This window comes from Mesocricetus auratus, unplaced genomic scaffold, assembly GCF_017639785.1.
Source record: "Mesocricetus auratus isolate SY011 unplaced genomic scaffold, BCM_Maur_2.0 Super-Scaffold_100011, whole genome shotgun sequence".
NCBI classification, from domain to species: Eukaryota; Metazoa; Chordata; class Mammalia; order Rodentia; family Cricetidae; genus Mesocricetus; species Mesocricetus auratus.
The window spans coordinates 78,289,918-78,312,266 of NW_024429195.1; the positions used below are offsets into that span (position 1 = coordinate 78,289,918).

At 43.9% G+C, this 22,349-nt stretch overlaps 1 protein-coding gene across 3 annotated transcripts in view; it reads left to right on the top strand.

Annotated features, from left to right (window-relative positions):
- Positions 1-11,831: 11,831 nt before the first annotated feature.
- The window catches only part of Ano4 (anoctamin 4), a 401,571-nt gene continuing 391,053 nt past the window's right edge, over positions 11,832-22,349 (top strand). For 2 of the 3 annotated variants that reach the window (XM_040755102.1, XM_040755103.1), the window contains exon 1: positions 11,833-12,265. In XM_040755102.1, the coding sequence (XP_040611036.1) occupies positions 12,145-12,265 (121 nt within the window). In that variant the 5' untranslated portion in view covers positions 11,833-12,144. Of the gene's footprint in view, positions 12,266-22,349 lie in introns of all 3 variants that reach the window. The other variant, XM_021225955.2, reaches the window with a different exon arrangement.

Genomic DNA, 22,349 nt, shown 5'->3' on the forward strand with positions numbered 1-22,349 from the left:
TTGCCTTGGATCTTTCATTTGGTTAATTTTCCAAGTGATTTTTATTTTAATGAAGGATGTTTTTTCATTTTTGTTTCTTTTTATAATTCATGTTTATTCTATTATATTTAATAAATATTTGCTGTCACAAGACATTTTAAGAATTTTATAATTTTAGCCTATTCTCTTTTGGCTTCAGATATTTTGAATGTCTGTTTTGGGGATGTACACACTGAGAATTATTATGTGTTCTTGATGCAGTAGGCTCTTAACATATTGCCCATCTCTAATTACATTACCTGTCCTGAGTCTACTTTGATAGATGCTCAGAGATCTTTGACAGCTTTCTTTATAATATATATATATATATATTTCTAACATACTTACTATCTATTATCATCTCCAGTTCTTATATATTTAATCTGTATGCATATTTATTTTGAAAGTAGGGTTTCTCCAGGCAGCATATAGTTGTATCTCTTTGTTTGTTTGAGGTAGGGTCTTATTGTGTAGCCCAGCCTTGCCTCAAACTTACCACTCACTCTCTTGCCTAAGCCTCACAAACACATGGGACTATAGACATTTGCCATTGAGACTGGCCTCAAGCCAGGCAATTAAAATTTTTCATGTGTTTTTATTGAATGCTTTACACGTGTTTGGCCATGCACATCCATAGTATGCACGTGGAAGTCAGAGGACAACTCTTAGGACTAAGTTCTCTTCCCCCACCATGGTTCTGGGGATCAAACTTGGGTCATCAGGCTTAACAGCAAGCACATTTAGCTGCTGAGCCGTGCCATAGCCCCATGTTAGTTTTGACTGGATAGCTGACATTGGGTTTTATATAAAGGACTTAGGCTTTGTTCTGATATGTAGTCATGTTATTCAAAGTTCATTTTTGTCTTTTCAGGTTTGTTAGTGGCACATGTTAGCCATTGCAGTAGGGACAGTCTGAGATCTCTTGGCACCACAGTGTAGATCCTCTGGAAGGAGCTGAGGTGATGCCCACATGCTTTGCTTCCTACTTGAAGGCATGTAGTTTTTTTTCTCTTTTGGGGGCCCACCACTTAGCTCCCAGATAAATCCATGGAGGCTTTTTCTTAAGCTTTAGCTTGATTTGTTTCTAGCCAGCTTTTCTTAACTTAAATTATCCCATCTACCTTTTGCCTCTAGGCTTTTACATTTCTCTATTCTATACATCTTTCTGTACTTCTTTCTCCTTAACTGTCTGGGTGTCTGGCCCCTGGCATCCTCCTCTCTGTCTCCTTTTTTCACCCCTCCACCATCTTCTCTTTTTCTTTCTATTTATTCTCTCTGCCTGACAGCCCCACCTACACCTTTCCTGACTAGCTATTGACTGTTCAGCTCTTTATTAGACCAATAAGGTATTTTAGGCAGGCAAAGTAACGCAGCTTCAGAGTTAAACAAATCAACATAAAAGAATGAAACACATATTTGCATCTTACACAAATATTTCACAGCATACAAGAATGTAACACATTATCTAATATTCCACAGCATAGGTATAACACTTATTGTCCCTTGTTGCCAACATCTGAAAGCTTTGTGTTTATTATTCAGCTTTCTGGTAGTCACATGTGTGTGTGGGGTAAATCCTGTTTCTCTTCCAGCATCCTAGTCTGGAGTGATACTCTGATCCCTCACACTTAACATCTGTACAACAAACATTCATTAGATTCTACCATGTGTCTGGGGGATTCAGAGCTAGATGATGCCTAAGGAGATCCAGAGTAGGTAAACCTTAAAGGAAGAAGGGCAGGATCAAGTATGAAAACACAGTCCATGTCCACTGAAACCTGTAAATGTGCACAGTCCAGTTGTACACAGTGCACTGTAGGTAGACAGATTAAAAACATCAGAACACAGCACGAGGGAACATTTTCTCAGACAAGGTAGCACTTGAATGAACACGTGGGAGATGAGACTTGTCCAATATCTGTGAGTTTGTGGACTTTCTGTAGTTTCTGTAGCTGAAATTTAGCTTTAATCCATGGTGATCTGATAAGATACAGGGGGTTATTTCAATTTTTTTGTATCTGCTGAGATTTGTGACCAAGTATGTGGTCAATTTTGGAGAAGGTTTTGTGAGAGACTGAGAAGAAGGTATATACTCTTGTGTTTGTGTGAAATGTTCTGTAAATAGGTTCATTTGAGTTATAACCCTTAGGTAAATAGAAGCAGTCATTAAAAGTCCCATCCCTGAAACCTCTTCCCAGGGACAGATGGTTTTAGTGCAGAATTCTGCCTGACTTTCAAAGAAGACTTACTACAGATACTCTTCAAATTATATTACAAAATAGAAACAGAAGGAACATTTACAATTTCTTTTTTAATGAGGCCACAGTCACTCTGACACCAAAAACACACAAAGACCCATCAAAGAAAGAGAATTACAGATCAATTTCATTCATGAACATTGATGCAAAAATAATAATAAGGTAACTTACAAACTGAATCCAAGGACACATCAAAAAGGTCATCCACCATGATCATGTAGGATTCATCCCAGTGATACAGAGATGGTTCAACACATACACACACATACACATACACACACACACACACACAAACACACACACACACACACACACACACACACATCAATGTAATCCACCACATAAACAAACTGAAAGGAAAAAAAACCCAGAGGATTGTCTCATTAGATGTTGAAAAAACCTTTGACAAAATTCAACACCTCTTCATGATAAAAGTCTTGGAGAAACCAGGGATATAAGAGACATACTTAAACATAAAAACACATGTGGCTCTGTATGCTGGAGAGGATGTGGAGCAAGGGGAACACTCCTCCATTGCTAGTTGGATTCCAAACTTGTACAGCTATTTTGGAAATCAATATGGCGGTTTCTCAGAAAATTGGAAATCAATCTACCTCAAGACCAATTGATACCACTCTTGGGAATATATCCAAAAGACAATCATACCACAAGGACACTTGCTCAACTATGTTCATAGCTTCATTCGTAATACCCAGAAAACTGGAAACCTCCTAGATGTCCATCAACCAAACAAAGGATAAAGAAAATGAGTAATACAATAGAGTATTACTCATTTGTTAAAAACAATGACATCATGGAATTTGCAGGTAAATGGGTGGAACCAGAAAAAAATCATACTGAGTGAAGTAACCCAGACCCAGAAAGACAAACATTGTATGTACTCATTCATAAGTGGATATCAACTGTTAAGTAAAGGGCAACCATGTTACAATCCACAGACCCAGAGAGGCTGGGTAACAAGCAGAGCCCAGGGGTGAGGGTAGTAGTGCTTGAATCTTCCTGGAAGGGGAAATAGGGTAGATATCCTGGGTGGGCTGGGGGAGGATGGGCATGGGAACTTGAGGGCTCAGGTTGGGGGCTTGTGGAAGGGTAGAGTGTTGAGATTACTGGAAAGATGGGGTCAGATAGAAGCTTAATGCAATGGAAACTCCCAGGAGTCTACAAAGATGGCCTACCTAAGACTCCTGGCAGCAATGGATAGATAGCTCGAAATGGCCATCTCTTGTGATAGTTGGTGACTATCCTGATTGTGGCATTCATCCAGTGACTGATGTAGGCAGATTCAGAGACCCACAGCCAAACACTGGGCTGGGATGGAGGAGTAGAAAGAGTAGTGATTGTAGGAGCCAGGGGGATCAGAGACATCACAGGAAAACCCACAGAAATGACTAGACTAGCACATGGGAACTCACAGAGTCTGAATAGGACCTGCATAGGACCAATCTAGGCACTCTGCATATATGTGACAATTGTGTAGTTTGGGACTCCTGGCAATGTGAGCAGGGGCTGTCCCTGGGCGTTAGTTGGCTCTAGGGAACCTATTCCTCATGATGGATTGCCTTGCCTAGCTTGGATACAAGAGGAGGTGCTTGGTTTTACAGCAGCTTGAAATGCTGTGTTTTGCTGATGTCCGTGGGAGGCCTGACCCTCTCTGAGGGAATGTGGAGGAGGGATGGTTTCTTTTTGGGGGAGTGGAGAAGTGGTCAGGGAAATAAGGAGGAGAGGAGGGAGGAAAGACTGTTGCCTGGATGTAAAATAAATAAATAATAAATAGCTAACTAGATAGATAAATCTTTAAAAAGGTAGAGAAAAGAGACATTTGTAAGCCAAGGAAGAAAACAACCAAACAAACAACAAACAAACCCATGACTTCCCTGGACACAAGAGCTCATGGTCTTTGATAAAAGTCCCGTTTCTCACCATGATGCAGCATCCCAGACATTCCTGGTTTTGCCTTGCACCATGCTCTCTTCCTTTTGCCTTTAAAGGTGCTCTCTAGGAGGCCAGCAATGAGCTCCTGGAGTGCTGGAGACGCTTCAAGAACATGCAGGTTCCCTCCCGACCTTGGCGGTGCAACATTGATTTGTTCCCTTCTACTTTGGTAAATATTTTAAGACTGGGAATTGGATTTTTAAATATCAGAGTCTTATTTTTATCTGTCATAAAACTTAGCTGAATTAATATTGGAGCACTAAATGATTTTATTTTCAATGTTTGTTAAATAAGTCTTTCTAGAAGTCTTTTAATGGCTTATTTGTGATGTATTGGTCTCTTCTGAGCAGAAACCATCTGATCTGGAGTATTTGTAAGAGTGATGATATTATTAACAGTAGACAAGTTTTTCAAGCTTGAGGGTGTCATTTAGTAATAGTTCTCTGCGAGTTGGATAACTTTGGAATGAATGTAGAGGTTAACTTGGGTAGAAAGTGATTTTAATTAATGTGTCACTAATAGAAAAATGTTAGATTGCAACTAATAGTCACCACCATATTTTGAGTGGTTTGTTCCAAGTACATATTTTCTCTTTTGAAGCTCATGGAAGTCTTATGGGATACATGGAATTATCATTACAACTGTAGGAGAAGGACAAGTCTAAGAGAGATTAAATTATATGCCCAAAGTTCCTCAGTGTGAAGGTGAACTTAACTCAGTCAAATGCTTGAGCCCTTACATTTTAATTATGGAGATTTAATAGTTTCCTGTTCTGAAAATGAAGTTATTGGGTCATATCCAGGATTCCTAATTTGGGTTACCTTAGAGATGTGTCACTCTATCTCCATCAAAACATCTGCTATACAAATGGATGACTGATTGACAACTCATGGCCAAGGACTGAGCATGGTGTGGTCACCAGCTGGTTCAATAGGGATTCCTCCAATGGGCAGATTTGGTTTAGGGACTCATCAACTGTCCAGCACGTTCTCAAAACTATGCTCCCATTTCAGAGTCTTTCTACCCAGTCCCTTTTCTCCTTTCTTCAGATGTTGAATCAACGTCATGATCTGATGTTTTTCCTAGTTCATTCCTATCCCTTCTTCACCCTTTAACAAAATTTCCCCCAGTTAGTCTGCATATCTAATCTCATCATGACATCTGCTACTTAGGGGACCAGAATCCACACAACTTCCACCATAAGGAGAACAAGAATATATCTCAAAGGGTGCTCCTGTCTAAGAGTTGGCCTCTGGATCTTGGATCTCACCGATACATGAACTGCAACTTTCTAAATGGATGAGGATGATAAATTGCAGTATGCAATCATTCAAGATCATGGGTGAGCATGCCGTACATTTTATTGGTATGTTTTCAATCAGTGAATGTTAAAAGAATGTTTGCTAGAGAGGTCATTATGCTTGAAAATACTGGGAAGACAGTGGGAGATATGGACTCCAGGCCATGTTGAGACCACACAGCCTCTGCCATCTTGCAGGCTTCACTCTGCGTCTTTCTTGCTGAGAAAATGCAGGCAGGCTATGCTGTCCCTCTGAGTATCTGTTCCTCCGACTACAAACCAGAGCTGCTGACGATACCTGCTGTAGAAGTGAGGTGACAAGGACAAATATAAAGGACTGTTCCTAGCACAGAACAAGTGCACATGGAAAGTTCACTGGCATTGTTAGCATCCTTTGCTCCATCCGGTCTCTTCCCTTCCTGGTAGGACCTCACTAGCCCTGGCTGTGCTTGAACACCGTGATCTTCCTACCTCAGCTACCTAGATGCTAAGGTTGCACCACTGCGCCTGGGCTGAGTTTCATCCTGTCTATTAATTCACACTTAGGCCTCCATCTGCATCTCATACTCAATATAGTGCTACTCCTCTGAGCTTAGACCTTCATAACCAGCCGTGCTTCACTTAATCATCTGGAATAATCTGTTCCAAAGCGTGTTAATCCATGTGTACTAACCCCCCCGACAGCCAATTTGTTCTTAATGCTCAGGCTAGTGTGACGGCAGCAACAGGAAGAATGGAGGAAATCTAGCACCCACGGAACTCATCTCAAGAAGATGATTATTCCAGGCATATCTGGGCAACTGAATTTTGGGGGCAGAGCAGTTTCATAATAATATAAATAATTATTTATTGAAGTGCTGAATAGACGGCGAAAATTCTTGTGGGGCAGCTCATTAGTAGACAGGTGCAGGCACAGCTGCTCTAATTAATGTGTTAGCAATCCAGTTCTTGATTTCCATTAGGGATCAGAGGAAGGTTTTTCTCTCTACCTGATTACACAAGAGGCTGAGTGAGGCAGGGTAACATTAGGGCAGCTGTGAGGTGATGATAACGAAATATAGAACTCCAGTGGTTTATGCGGACAGTTTGTTTTCCTAATATCAAATGATTTGAAGCCAGGGAGCAAACATTTGATGGTATTGGTTTACCAGCTTGATGATGGCCGCATTCACGTTCTTGAGATTCTTTGAGTCTTTCTTATGCCGGCCCCAAGTGACTCTAAAGATCTATCATTCCCAAGTTGGCACGAAGAAGGTAAAAGGAGTAGAGAGAACAATACATAGGCATCCATTGTTGTAAGCAGACCCACATTTAAGTCTATTGACTATGCCAGGTGGTACCTGGGTAGCTGCAAAGCAAGTTGGGAAACTAATAATTTCACGTGAAACCTTCATATGCTGGATATAAATAGTTTTCTATCACTAAAATAGTAAAGAAAGTGTATTGTGGAGGGAATTGTTCCTGTTTTCTGTCAGAGGCAAACCTAGGGATATAACTGGTATTTGTGTCTTGGGTCCATTTTCTTTTCCACCACAGGAAGAAAGAGAGGAGTAATGGGTGTCGTGGATTTTAAGTAATTACACTAGCAATCAAATACATCACAGTAAACCTCAGTGAGATGTTCATGGTGCTCTCTCTAATTAAACATGAACAGAATGCAACAGATTCAGATTCTTAGGAAATCGCCTCATTTATTTGAAGCAATGAATCATATTTAGGAGAAAGTCCTGGGATCTGTTTGAGGGGCAGTTGAAATGCACTAAAACTTGTTGTCTCTAAATTCACAAAGTACTTAAAAATATTCAAACTACATCAGGAGCTCAGGCAGGATATAAATAGAGCCTTTAGTCCTGAGGTGTGCAATATAAAATAGGCCATGGCTCAGGAGCCTCTTCGGAAGATGCCTGCAATGTGAACTTTTGGACCCTGATTCTGCAAAAAATTATCCATCTTCAAAGCTAGGTGAAACCATGGAAGTTGAACTTCTTCTCAAACATGTCATTTCGAAACCTTGTCGGATCACAATTGAAATATGAAATCTGCACCTTATTTACATCTCAGACACTACTTAAAATTGATTATGTACCCATTAAGGGTAAAGTTTGACAAGTATTATATATTTGTATTATTTGCATAATCTTACTTTCATCAATGTCTACAGCGACATTTTAAATTTGTTGGTCCCCAGAATCTCCTTTTTAAAGATTAGTGATATTCTTTTTTAAATTAGAATATAATTTAATCAATTTCCCCCTTCTCTTTCTTCCCTCCAATATGTCCCATACCCTGCTCTGTTCTATCACAAATTCATGGCCTCTTTTTCTTAAATAGTTATTATTACACACACACACACACACACACACACGTGCGCGTGCACGCACGCACGCACGCACAAATGTAGTTAAAGATACCATAAAGAAGAAAAGGTTTGTGAAATTTTGAGACTACATTCTTCCTGAAATTTTAAATACTAAAGAAAAATAACAAGAACTTCGAATTATCTGAGGCATTTATGTGCATTTATTGGTTTTTAATTATAACTTGGTCCAGGATCCAAGACAGTGATGGCATGTGTTTTGAATCTTGGGGGCAAATATAATACTGTTCTAGTCCAACCCACACTACTTTGACAGTAGAAAGACTCCAGGGAGGACAGCAGATAGTGAGACCTGCAAGAGGGAGCTACAGCCTATTTGTCATCTAACACACGTGAGCAGAGCTAGTGCCTCATTACATAATGAGTGGGAACAGCTAGAGTTACATGCTATTACTCGGAGCTCAGAGATCATCACAGAGAACAGTTGTTCTAATGATCCAGTAACATGCGCTGTTGTGCAAGGGAACAGTAAACATTCAATTAAAAAAGTTGTTTTTGCCAATACACTTTTCATATTTTGAGGATAAGCTTTAGATCTACTTAAAAATAATGCCTGGCTCCTTGGACCTCCTGAATGTCCCCACATCCTAGCACCTAAAGGGTTAAGCCTGACAAATCAATAACCTGTTTGATTTGTGGTGCCTAGCACAGTGTTAATTATTGCATATTCTGACTATCATTCCATAGTGACAGGAGTGGAAAGAGTAACTGGTTGGAAGTCTCTGGATGCTTCCAGGGGATCTGGGTGTGGTGATAATGGCATTAAAAGGCATCGAGACCACCATACAAACCTGGTCCATGAGCTAGCTTGTTGGAGCCCATTCCTCAGGGTGAGATGCATGCTCCAAGGCAGTAGGACCATGATATAATCCTGGTCCATGAGCTAGCTTGTTGGAGCCCACTGCCTATGGTGGGATGCCATGCTCAGTCTTAATGCATGGGAGAGGGGCCAGGCCCTGCCCCAACCTATTACACCAGCCTGTGTTGACTCCTCATGGGAGCCCTTATACATGAGAAGGAGTGGACTGAGGGTGGACTAGGGGGAAAGTGAGGGAGGGTGGGAAGAGGTGAGGGGGTAGGAGAGAGAGCTGTGGTTGGAATGGAAAATGAAATAAAAAATAAAAATGGAAAACAAAACACAAGGCACTGAGACCTTTTTGGTTAGAGGTGACTGGGTGTGTCTCAGTCTGGCCACATCAGCCTTCAGGACACCGGGATCATGGTCATGTACCACTCATCTTCAGTGAAGTGGTTACTCTCAGCTCCATTTTACAGAAAAGCAGAAACCAGGGGTTGAGTTTCCACCAATGTAACTAAAAAGTGATTCATTTACAGTATGTGCTTTGCTGACCCATGGTCTTTGCTAAACCTCCCCGTGGCTCTGCCTTCTGGGGGTCAGCGATCAACACTTGCTGTGTTGTACATCCCAGAGTTCTGTGCAAAGCACTGTGGGTGACGTTAAGAGAAATAAGACCCCATCCTGTTGGTGTGTAGTTCACTACTTAGAGACCGCACAGGACTCTTAGTTTCACAGTGCCCACTGTGAATTAGGAAGGCAGTATTCTTTTTTAAAACAGTTTCTAGGGCAGGGAAAATAATTTTTAAGGCAGTTTCAAATTTTCAACACAGGGGTGGAGGTGTGTGATGATGTTGTTCATAAGTATGAATACACAGAGATGAACTTGAACTCCATCAGATGATTCTGAATATAAAGTGTTAACATAAAACCATTGCAGCAGAATCTGACAAGAGACAAGTGTCTGTCCTCAGAAAGACAAGTCATTTATAAAATATAATAAAGAGGGGGGAGAGTTTTCTTCAATCCATCATGGGGAAAAACCATTATTTTCTGGAAAGATTTAGAACACAGCTTTTTCTGGAGGTTATCATATTTCATATTTTATCCCTGAAGATGGAAAATGAATAAAACATAAAGTTTGACAGACAGGCTTCTCCTTAAGACATGCTATCGGCAGCTTACAAATCCTGGACTCATCTTTCAAATGACACGGCCTCAGTGAAGTCCCGTGGGAATCCTGCAGAGAGAGTCACTTGCTGCCCTAGGGAACTTCTGTCACTGTTTCATGGGGACATCACAACTCTTCATATGCCTTGTTCCCCAGGGGTGGATGGCCACTGCTGAGTCCTCTTCCTGCTCCTCCTAGGTAGGTTGCTTCAAGGTCTCAGTCACAGCGCAGGACCTGAGAACACCTGGCAGGCTCCTTACCCACCTCACAAAGAATGAAGTAGGTTTTGCCATCAATTCCTCAAAAGGAGGTGCAGAGTTCATGACCTTAATTCTCTCCAAGGGTCTGAATATTTGAAGGACTTGCTTTGCCTGGGCAGAGGTAACCTTAAGAGAAGTGTTAGTTAATTAATTAGACACTACCTTTTAGTTCTTGCTAATTAGGAAGAGCTGTCAAGAAGAATTAAAGTGCAATTTATAACTCATTATGATTGTCTTTCCTCCTGACTCTACCTGGTCTGGAACAGTGGCAACAGGAGAAAGAATTAGAGGTCACAGCCAACACCACATGGCTTTGGGAGCATCTCGGGGAGACAGAGGCAGCTTCAGGTTTCCAGAGAGTCACCAGGAGAGGAGCACTCAGCCAGGGATGCTGAGGAGTGGGAGGTGGGGATGGGTGGGATGAGAGGAGATAGAGGATTCTGAGGCCAAAGTGGAGGCTTGAAGGACACTTCCAGACAGGAGCCCCACAGAGACCCACTGAAGGCTACAGGGGTGACCACAGGCTCAAGTTCAGCCTTATGTAGAGCCAACCAGAGCCAAGGTGAAGAGACCCGGATGGAGAAGCAGCCTTCAACTGGGAGTAGAGGCAGAGTCTTGGGAAGACACCGTCCAGAGCCCACCCAATCCCCACGACAGCCCTGTGCAGTGGGCAGTGGAGTATTAACTCTGCAGACAGTTCAGTGGAGCTCTGAGAGGGTGTCTGGAGAAGGGTCACCCAGCTGGAAGGCAGCTGACTGATGCTGAGTAAAACCCAAGTACCTGGGGCTAGCCTGGCCCTTCTCTGGTCCTGGCTTCCTTTCTCCCAAAACGACCGAGCACCTATGCTTCCTAGAGCCTGGCTCGCTGTCTGCCTTAGGTCACTAGCCCAAAGGAAAGTAGAATTTGGAAGGCTGGGTTAGGCAAAGTGAGGCTGCTGGGGTGGACGCTGTCAAGCATCTCAGAAAAGCATCCTATAAAACCTCCAGGTCTCGCCCTGCCAAATTTCTCCTCCTTGTGTGATGACACTTAAGGTGGCACCGTCCCAAGCGCAGAAGACTGGCCTTGATGGTGTCTCTTCTGTCCAAATTCGTTAAGCGCTGCCGATTCGTTAAAGCTGGGATTGCCATCACCATCAACCCGGTGTCACAGTGTCAAGGACGTGATCACAAGATTGGATGGCTGAGAATTGCAAAGTGTCCAGTGCAGCGGACCCCAGGGCCATTGTGTCACCTTTCCTTTTCTGCCCCCAGGTCACTGGCTTCTCAGCTCTCTTTCATCCACTCTCCCTTTCTCAGCCAGGTGATTTCCAAACCAGTGTTCTCAAAACAGGATAGGTGGGCTTACAAAGAGGCATCTGTCCATTCAGTCATTCAGCAAACTGTCCCAGCCCCACCAGGAGGTAGGGTCAAAACAGAGTGAGACAGAAAGCTGCTCACAGCTTCCAAAGCCCCATTTAGGGTGTCAGGATAGTGTTCTGGAATGGGTTTGAAATGCTGTGGCCAAAATTACGAATTTATCGCTCCACACCTACACTAAAAGGCCTCCACTCAAGGTTGCCACTCTCCATTGGGCTTTGGTCTCCGTGGAGGCCAGGCCAACTCTTTCTAAGTCCGTCCCCTGGGCTGGGCACGGTGCCTGAGAGTCACGGATCATTGGACCCACCCACTGCGTCCGGGGCGCGCTCTCCAGTGGAACTAGTCTTGGAAGAGACTGAGGCTTAGCCATTCGGAAGGTTGCGGATCCTCCGGGGACGCCCCCGGCAACCCTCATCACCAGGATCATACCTGTCCTCCAGGGATCAGGGCAGGGAGGCAGCATTAGGCTCGTACCCAGCTGGGTCCCCCTGGCCACCCGCCTCCTCTTCCCCGCGGGATCCCCCGGAGCGCGCCCGTTGCCCACGCCCTCTCCGCCGAGCCTGGCTCAAGGCTCCCGCACGCAGCACCTCTCCGGAGCGTGGCTGGCTGACTGGGCATGCTCCGGAGCCCGGCCCGGAGCCCTGGGAGCCGAGCGCATGCACTCGCCGGGCCGGGGGCTCGCCGTCCAGGGGCGCGGTGCTCAGGCGACCGCTCTCGCAGACGCGCTGGCCAGCTTGCGCCGGACGCGAGCCAGGATGGCCTCCCTCACCGCTTACGGTACGGCTGGCGGGAGGGCCGGCGGGGCGTGGGAGCCGAACCGGCACCCCGGGAAACTTCGGGGTTCGGTTATGTCTGTGGGGCTGCCAGGGAGGGAGCGGTACTCTTGGATGCAGGAGGATGCTTGGGAGACTGGAGGCAGGTACCTGCCAGGGAGAGTCCTGGAACCCCAAAAGGCTCACATTGGGGAGCCTCGGGACTCCAGAAAATTTTAACGGTCTCTGGAGTTCTCACAAGGGACGTGGGGTGTCAGGTCCTGTTTGGGGTTTGAGCCTTGAACTTGGGGGACATGCATTTGCTCAGAGGCTGTCTTGTCCCTGTCTGACCTTGGGCAAGTTATTTAAACTTTTCTGCTCCAGCAATGTCTCCGTCTGTAAAAGTGAGGCGAGAACATCCCTCACAGATGCCGTGAAGTTAAAATAATATGCACCGATTTTTTTTCTTTTGATGCAAAAGGGAAATCAGATTGAGGCAATAAAAGTTCTGAGGCAATCGAAGGCGTGATTCCCTCAGCCCGTTTCTCAGTTAAAGAATATGTATCCGAGTACTTGTGAGTCTACAGACATGTTAGGGCATTGCACAGTTCTGAAGGTAGTCACAGTGAAGGTTTGAGTTTCTGCGAGCAATCCTAGCAGGGCCGCTTCTTATCAACATTCCTGCTTGTGTGGGAAAAAAAGCAATTCTCTCTAGTCCTTTATCAGAAAGGCTGCTGAGCGTGGGTTATAGGAAGCAAGCTAGCAGTCTGCCAGCCCTTTCCCTGCATGCAGTAGCTGACATAACATCTAGATTTTGAGTTTCAAGGAGAAGGTTGTGAACAGTCTTGGGGAGTGTTTTTTCACAGACAACTGGAAGTCTGTGCTTGCTGGGAGGCAGTGGGTGCTCCTGGGTGTTGAGGTTTTGGTCCCCAGGCTTGTGATATTCCACGACAATTTCCCCAAGGTTAAAGGGGCAAGGTCTCTCGTTCTCTTTCTGATGATTTGGTTATTTCACAGCATTTGCAGTTGATTCCTGGGGACCACTCACACACCGTGAATAGATTATAAAGGACTTACAGAGTCAAAACATTTTTTTTCATATTCCTCACACATCTGACATGTAATTTCCTCTTTCCTCGGTTCCTATGTGGGAGATAATTCAATATCCTGATGGTGTTTTAGGCATATTCAATTGACAAAACCTCACCAAATTTATACCTTTTCCTGTCAAAGGTTCTAATTTCTGATTTTTTTTACATCACTGTAGATGCTGCCCCCAGAATACCATCAGTAATAGGCTTGCATAATAACAAGCTTTATAAGTTTTTAGAAACTCTAGAGATTTACTGGGCACCCAGGTGGGAAAATGAAATCATAACAAGTGAAATTGCTTTGTAAAGCCAGTATATTCAGCAATCAAAGGAAATGGGGGATGATTAGCTTGGGGGTACCTGTGAATCACACAGGTTCTTCTTTAGACAAGGGGAAGTAAACTGATTTAAATATAGATACCAGTTAGAACTTGTTCTATTTTAAATATTTTCCTTCTTCCCCTATTCCTAACATGTGAGTATAGTTGGCTACCAAGTCCATGTTAATTCTTAGATTCCTAGCATAGTGACTTCAGTTGCTACCCAGATAGGTTAGTCCACCACAGTTCTCAGCTTACTGGACCACCTAAAGAAAAACATGTTCTCCGTTCATGGAATATTGTGAAGACAGTTATCTGATGTGTTTTGGTGGGGCATGGGAACCTTCTATACACATCATTTTCCCAACCATTGAACTGCTTGTAAAACACCATTTTATTTCTACTAGATACAGATGTAGATAGCATGACAGAGGATGGTCTGCAGCAATTATTTTTGTCCAGAGTGTAGGAATCCAACTTTATATTCATCTGACTGGTCTAATACATGTGCAATCCTGTCTTTAGCACTGGGGTTGCCGAGAGAATGAACAGTTATACTGTAGAGCTCCTGCTTTAGGTTGGAGAGATCTGGCTTATGCATGCATTCCAGCTGCAGCAGACTCCAGCAACAACCTCCTTAGCTCCCTTCCAACATGCATTTTTTTCCATACAGGATTAGAACTTGTTCTTTCTATATTTTAAAGTGAATCTTTCTTCTAGGCCACTGTCTGAACTCAAATATTCTAGGAATGGGAGGTGAGAGGTAATTGTAACATGACCTTTGATAAGCATCTGTTCCATGATTTGTAAGACTCTTCATTTTTAAAGCCCTTTATACTCACTATCGAAATTTCTTTCTTGTCCTTTAAATAGTTAGGCTCTTAACCACTTTTAACTCATTATATAACTCTATGTACAAGGCTGAAGAAGGGTATCAAGAGAAATGACTGGTCATGCAGTAGAAAGCTCTGAGCCATGTTTGATCCAGGAAGAGCCTTGTCTTTGGACATGCAGGGATGGTCTTGAGTGGCAATCTGGGATCCCTGGATGCTTAATAAAGAACTCAGAGAGGTGACATCATGGCTGTTTCGTGCAGGGGAGGCCTCGCTAGGGAGATGTTTGGACAGAGACCTGAACGGTTAGAAGGAGCAAGGCATTCTACTATATGGGGTGGGGGATGGTAAATGGTCATACGTATAGAAAAGGTCCTGTTGATGGAATGGACAAGCTGGCCCTATCCAAGGCTAATCAGGAAGGCGATGTGGCTCGAGCAGAGACAGCAAGAGAAGACAGGAAGACCACACAGTAAGAGCGGGCACTGTTGTGACCGTGCCCCGTCACCTTCCCTAAGTCGCTTATTCCTGACTCTTAGGTGTAAGCCAGTGTTCACCTGGGTTTTGACCTTGACCTTTTATACACCCACTCTCAATTGCATAGATTGTCAAGGGCTAGACAATGGCTGCGGGTGCAGACTCTGTCTCTTAGTGAGAGACCTAACAAAGTCTCCTGATGTTAAGTAGAACGTGGGGTGTGCTTGGACACAAATATTAATAATAATGCTTTATGGGAGTTACCTCAGAAACCAGGCCCATGTCAACCCCACACAACTGAAGGAACTGTGGTACAGACAGGTTAAGGAATTCTCTTAGCCTCTGATGATGAGGGAACCCCCATCAGGGAGTTTGGCTCCAAAGCCTGGGAGTGAGTGGGCACAGTTATAAGAGCAAGAGAGGTGAGTAATGCTCTTGTTTGCTGCAGTGTGGGTAATCTCAGCCCGAAGGCTGGCTGGAGCCAAGCCTAGGAGACAATGGCTATCCAGGCCAGTAATTCTGACTGGAGGTGGATCCAGGTGGACTACAGCGGGAGGCACCACAGTACAATGTCTAAGTCAAGAGAGCCTTGAAGAAGGAGCCCAGGTTGTAATTTCTCCTTCTTGACTTCATTTTTATTCAAGCAGCTCCACATAGAAATCGGCTCAAAACTTCTTTCATGCAGGAGCTGTGGTTGCCTTCCAGCTGTTTGCTCGACCTTCCCACTTCCATGTCCCTTTGCCATCGCCAACTCAAAGGGTCCACAGCACAAAATTCCTGTCTTCTGGGAATGTCTCCATTTGCTGAGCTCAAACCACGTGTCAGGCCCCAGCTCGCACCCAGGGCTCCCAGGATGAAGGAAGCAGCCCGCTGTTTCTCTCCCAAATAGCAAAGTCAACCAGAGTAGATAGATTCATAAATGAAGAACTCTAGTGGGTGGGGTTGGGGGTGGGGGTGGTGAGGGCTGGGCCAACAACAGTTCCCCAGAAGAGGAGGACACAATAGTTAGAGATTGATGGGGGAGAAAGAAGGCATTCTGAGAGCAACGACAGCATAAGCAGAGATAGAGAGAGAGCCTCTGGGAGTGAAGGCAGCCAGGCAACACAGCTCAGGGCAGGCGGGATCACGTCAAAGGAGACAGGGATGTGGCCAGAGAGGCGCGGAGGCGTAGGCCAGAATCCTGGGAGTCAGTCGTCTTCCAGAACTTCTTGGTTGCCTTGGGTGGTGTAATCTACCTCCTCTGCTGTTGCTTCTTTTAAAATCTGTAAATTGGGTCATGATGAGCTTTACATGCAGTGGTACTCGCAAGCGCATATGGGTGGTGCACAGTAAAAGCACCTGGTGCCTGAGATCCGTCTTAGTGACTCTTCTCATTGTTGTGACAGAATAAGCACATGGTTCAAATGATGTAAGACAGGAAAGGTTCATTTTGGCTCATAGTTTGAAGGTGTAGTGCATCATAGCAGGAAAGTCCTCATGACTGGAGGTTAGGGAAGTTGGCCACAGTGCATCTTCGGTCAGGAAGCAGAGAGAGAGGAATGCTGGTTCTCAGCCAGTGCTTTAGACATGTGTCTAGAACCTCATCCCATGACATATTTAGGGAGGGTCTTCCTACCTACATTAACCTAGTCTAGAGGTGTAGAGATCAAGATAAGGATCCCTTTAGTGGGCTGTGATTGAGCTGGTGCCTGAGGGAACAGAATTCCTGCCTGGATACAGCCAGTGTGGCTAAACCTTGTATCTGTAGTGTTGCAACTGCCGATTAGGACAGCAGTTGCTTAAGGGGCAGCTACTGAATTTAATGAAAAACAACAAACAAATATGCATGCAATTTGTAACACACACACACACACACACACACACACACACACGTCTCAGTTGACTCCTTGGAGGCAGAACCTGCAGATGTGGGAGGCTGACAGATCTTTGCATTAGCTGTTACCATCAACTGCTTCTTCCAGCGAAGAAACTCACCCGCCAAGTTCTGTTGATTCTCTGCTTAACATGTCTCACCTCGGTTTATTCCTTTCCTTTAGCCTGGCTAGCACCATTGCTCAGTCTGAACCAGCAGCAGCATCTCAGCTGCTGGTCCCACTGGCATACCTCAGTCTGCTATTTCTCTGTTTGAAACTCTTTTCTGGCCGGACTCTTCTGAGGACTGGGGTCTAACCTGCCCACTCTTCTTGCCCTTGGCTACATCTGACACCTCAGGGGAGCAGGTGATGAGTCTCTTGGGTTTCCTGGGTGCATTCTCTGACACGTACCTCCACCTTCCTTATCCAGATCTCATTTCTTCTCCTCAAACTTTCTCCATGTCGCATGGTACCTCTTCCAGAGCATCTTAGGGAAAAGCTAAAGAAAGGCTTACCTAGTGTCTTCCTGTTTAGTACTGCGATGACTGTGTTGTAAGATCTCAGAGAATGTAAGCTCCACTTTTTTCATTTTGTATGTGTGGTGCCTAGGACCATACCTGGCGTGGGACCAATTCTTGGCTACCTGCCTGACTGGAGGACTGAGGAACTCTAGAGTAGGCTGTAGCAGAGGGCAGTCCAGCAGTCCATCCCCAACTCCCAAGCTGTTGTTTTCCTTTTAGAGATGTGATCTCTGTGTTCTCGAGGCTAGTCCTGAAATCCTGGGCTCATATGACCTCTAGCTCCAGCCACCTGAGGAGCCAGGATGACCGGTGCACCTGACCATTCCCAACTTTATACACACTTAAAAATCTTTATTTTTATTCTTTGACCATTTTATGAATGTATATCATCAATTTTAGTCCTTTTTACCCTATGGCTCTGTCTCATCCCCACTTCTGCTATTGAAAATTTCATCCTACTTCTCAACAAGTTTCCTCATACTTTCGTGTTGCACAGGTGTGTGTATGTGTACTTGCGTGTGCATGCGTTAGTGGTGTGTGTGTGTGTGAGTGTGTGTGTGTGTGTGTGTGTGTGTGTGTGTGTGACCCAGAGCTTCATTAGAGTTGTCTGCATGCACAATGGTCTGAATTTCCTGGAGCATGGGCAGTTTATCAGCAACTACACCATTAAAGACAGTATTGCCCAAGTCTTTGAGATTTAATTTCCCTGTTGAAATTTGCAAACAAAATAGCCTTTAGCTCCCCCCCAAAAAAACAAGAACATGCTGAAGAAAAAAAACCATTCTTGTTACAGTGAAATGAGACACATGCTAACTGGCTAGGACTCAAGTTTCACTACAAATGGCTCCAAGGAGCTATTTGATGACTTCTGTTTCCCCATCGCCATCTGGCACACGCATTCATTATGCAATACAGACAGACAATCCTGGTCAACACTGATTAGGATCCTTTGATTAAGGAGTTTCTGCAAAGCGTAAGGACTATTTGACTTTCAGCCCTCCACATTATGTAAGTTTCTTACTGGGGTAAAAGCAAGTTGAAATCTTATTTTGATTCTATGAAGAGTCATTTTACTCTTTCCTGTAAAACATTATATATGCATTTTTATGAAAGTGTCTTAGTATATTGCAGGATATATATAACAAAATACCATAGATGGAGTGGTTTCCACAGCAGACATTTATTTCTAATAGTTCTTCAGAGTGAAAAGTTCAAGATTCAGGTGCTGGCACATTCTGAGTCAGGTAAGGGACACTTCCTGGCTTGCAGATAATTGCCTCCTCATTATGGTTGACTTGGACCCTCCTAGGTATGTGCTCATGGGAGAACAATGTGTTTGTCTTCTTTATGTATGCTAATCTCATTAACAAGGGTCCCACCTTCTATAGACAGTTACCTCCTAAAGAGCCTGTACCAAATACGCTTGCCTCAGGGGTTACAGCTTCAATATGCCAAGGTTGGAGACACAAACATCCAACTCGTGAACAAACAAGGATGTGGACTTTTCTAGGACAGAGACATAGACAAATACTCTATCCACGGCTCCCAAGGAAGGTCCTAGAAGAAATATTTCAGTCTCCCCTTTGTGAAGGCTTACCGTGCACTCAGCACTGTTGTTTCTGGAAGTATAAATACAACCTGCCTGTCTAATGAATCTTATAATGGCCCAGGTCTTTATTCTCTGAGGAAAATGAACATGAAATGCGTGATATTTCAGCATGGAATTAAGCAGGCTTAAGGAGGAAAGGAAACGGTTCTCTAATTAAGGTTCATGAAAGGGCTTGTGTTACGGTGCCTGCTGCTAGAGTGGATCCAAGGGAAGCTGAGACAATGAGTGTCAGGCAGAGTGTTTAAAATGCGTGAACAGTGATTAAAGTGTTTGAAAGTTTTATGGAGACATTTGGCAAACAGTCGTTGTGCCTTGTGTACGATACACAGAGCCAGGCACCGTGGACACCGCTGCCAGAGGGTTGTCTTTGCCCTTTAAGAATGTGATTCTTCCTCACGTCGCGACGAGGATGAGCTACTCAAGTTCTCGTGCTACCTGGGGCCCCTGGAAGGTGGCAGGGAATGTGAGGAGCTGATGCCCAGCTGCTGTGAAAGCCGGGAGGTCCCTCGGGCAGTGTAAGGCAGAGCCCACGGCGTGCTGTGTGTCTGTGTTGTAGCATTAGAGAGATCTGGTTTTATAGAAAAAGCTGGGGAGGCAGACTTACTGCACTTGGATGGATTTGTCAGCATCTTAGAGAGAACTCCCCATGCATCTGTTTGTATCTGGAGCTGCTCTGTGCCTGCTCTTCATAGTAGGCATTAGTGTAGGACTAGCCGTCACAGCACAAAGAGGATATTAGAAATGTTTCTACACAGCAAACGGGACATCGCAGGACAGCATCCTTGTGTTTTTCGGCAGTTTGAGCTACATCCCTCAGAACTCATCCCGGAGGTGATGCTGGTCTAACTTGCCATTTACCTGGTGGTGTAACTGACCTCAGCAAATTCCTCTTACAAGGATGTACTTGCAAGGTGAATTCTCTTGATAGCACTTGCATGATGTGTTCATCTTGTGATGATTTTCACTGGGTTGTGAACCAGGGATTTGGGCATCTTATTGTAAGGGTGTTACACCTCAGCTCAAAAGGCTCCTTCTAAATGAGTTTTTCCTCCTCAGAGCAGATCTTTCCGTGGAGGGCTGCTTGAATAGCACCCTAGCTGTCAGCGCTCCCTATGGCCTTAGGCTGTCTGTGCTCTGCAGTCTTATAGTTCCTTGGATTTTGTCCTTTCTGACACATTGTCCTCCCAGCTCCCAGCACAGGCTAGATCACACAGACCCTTAAAAATAAGTTTGGTTGGTTCCAAGGCCTTTGAGAATATCGCCTCTCTTTTTAATGAGGTAGCAAGTCACATGGGTATCTTGTTGAAATGGAGACCTTGATTTGTATTTCTGAGGTGGGCACTTGTGTGAGAGCATGCGTGCAAGCATGAGTGTCCCCCCACATAGTAGTTACCACTCTTCCCCTGCTTCATTGCCCAAAAGGATACATACGATATCACAGGTTAAAGTTTTAAGAAATATCCTTTGATGGTATTGATCTGTAATGGTTGAGATTTGCTCTATGATGTAATGTATCATCAAGTTTTATAATAGTTCAATATAGGCTTAGTAGTTACAAATGTAAAGGGTCAGCAGACAAGATGTCTCAGTGGGTAAAGGAGCCTGCCGACCTGAGCTCTCTCTCGGGAACTGGCTCCCACAAGCTATCCTCTGACCTTCATACATGTGCTGTGTCTCCCACAAGCTGTGCTCTGACCTTCATACATGTGATGTGGCATGCGTGCACATCATATACACGCATAAATAATGTAATAAAGGGGATTAAGAATGCATGTTCTCTGTTGGGAGTAAGGATTAAACAGAGATTATTTATGCTATTTCACTTTTTGGGTGTGCTTGTGAAAGCCAGAGGTCAGTGTTGGGTGTCTTTGATTGCTCGAAATGTTTATTTTGGGACAGAGTCTCTCATAGAGCCTGAAGCTCATTGATTTGGCTGAGCTGGTGGCCAGTGAGTTTCAGGGATCCCCCTGTCTCTGCAAGCCTGCCTTCCAAATGCTGGGGTTACAAGAGCATGCCTCTGTGCCTGGCTTTGTTTCAGGATTCAGTGATCCAAACTCAGGTTGTGTTCACCTGGCAGGCACTCTACCTACTGAGTCATCTCCCTAGACCCCTATTAACTTTACAAACTGTTTTATTACCATGTGTTAATCAGACACGATAATGAGTTTCATACATATACTTAATGCATTTTGATCATCCTGATCGGCCCTACCCCCATTGCCCTCTGTTGTCCTCCTCCCAATCCTAATGATCAGCTTCCTTCCTGTTTTCTGTGTGTGTGTGTGTTTGCACTCAAATTTTATTTGTACCACCAATCGATTACTAAATCTATGTTAAACTGTCCCCCTCTGATGTTGAATTGGCCACTCTTTCTGTGTAGTGTCATGTATCAATATAATAATTTCAATTTTGCCATACATTTTATAGTTACTTTGAGTGTACTCTGAACTTTTCATGTCTTCCTGGAGAATTGAAATGTCTGTGGCTATTACTGATTCTTTTGTAGTCTTGTCATCTAAAGGTAACGGATACCTTGCGTTTATTTGGGGTAATATTTGCTTTCCAGTTAGAATTTCACATCATTTTATATCTGTTGCTTCAGTGTTTCTTGAATCATGTTTTAGATGTTTCTTTCATAAACAATAATTTGTTTTTGTAAGTCAATCTCACAATTCTTGAATAGTAGCATCAATGCGTTTACATACTCTACTATCACTAATAGGCTTGGACATTGTCCTGGCATCTACTTTTTACCCTGTCTTCTCTTCTATATAATTTTCTTGTTTGTTTCCTTTTGCTAGTTTGAACTTTTCATTAAATCTCATATCTCATTCTTCACCCCACTTCTACTCCTGAACCCAATGAAGGGCTCTGGAAATTTGTGGTTTTCTAACATATGTATATGTATATGTATATGTATATATATTTCACTCAAAATTTCCTTTTCATTTCATTTATTTATTTGTTTGTTTTTCAAGGCAGGTTTCTTTGTGTAACAACCCTGGCTGTCCTCGAACCTACTTTGTAGACCTTGCTGGTCTCAAACTCACAGAGATCCACCTGCCTCTGCCTCCTGAGTGCTGGGATTAAATGTGTGTGTGTGACCATCACCCTGCTTACTTAAAAAATTTTTAATGTTAGACATTCTCACCATATATATTTTTTAATTAATTCATTTATTTATTATGTATATGGTGTTCTGCCTGCATGCATCCCTGCATGCCAGAAGAGGGCACCAGATCTTATTTTAGATGGTTGTGAGCCATCATGTGGTTGCTGGGAATTGAACTCAGGACCTCTGGAAGAGCAGTCAGTGCTCTTAACTGCTGAGCCATCTCTCCAGCCCCTTGCCTTATTTTTTTAAGTAACTCTAAATTTACTGTGATAACTCTTCCATTGGCTTTT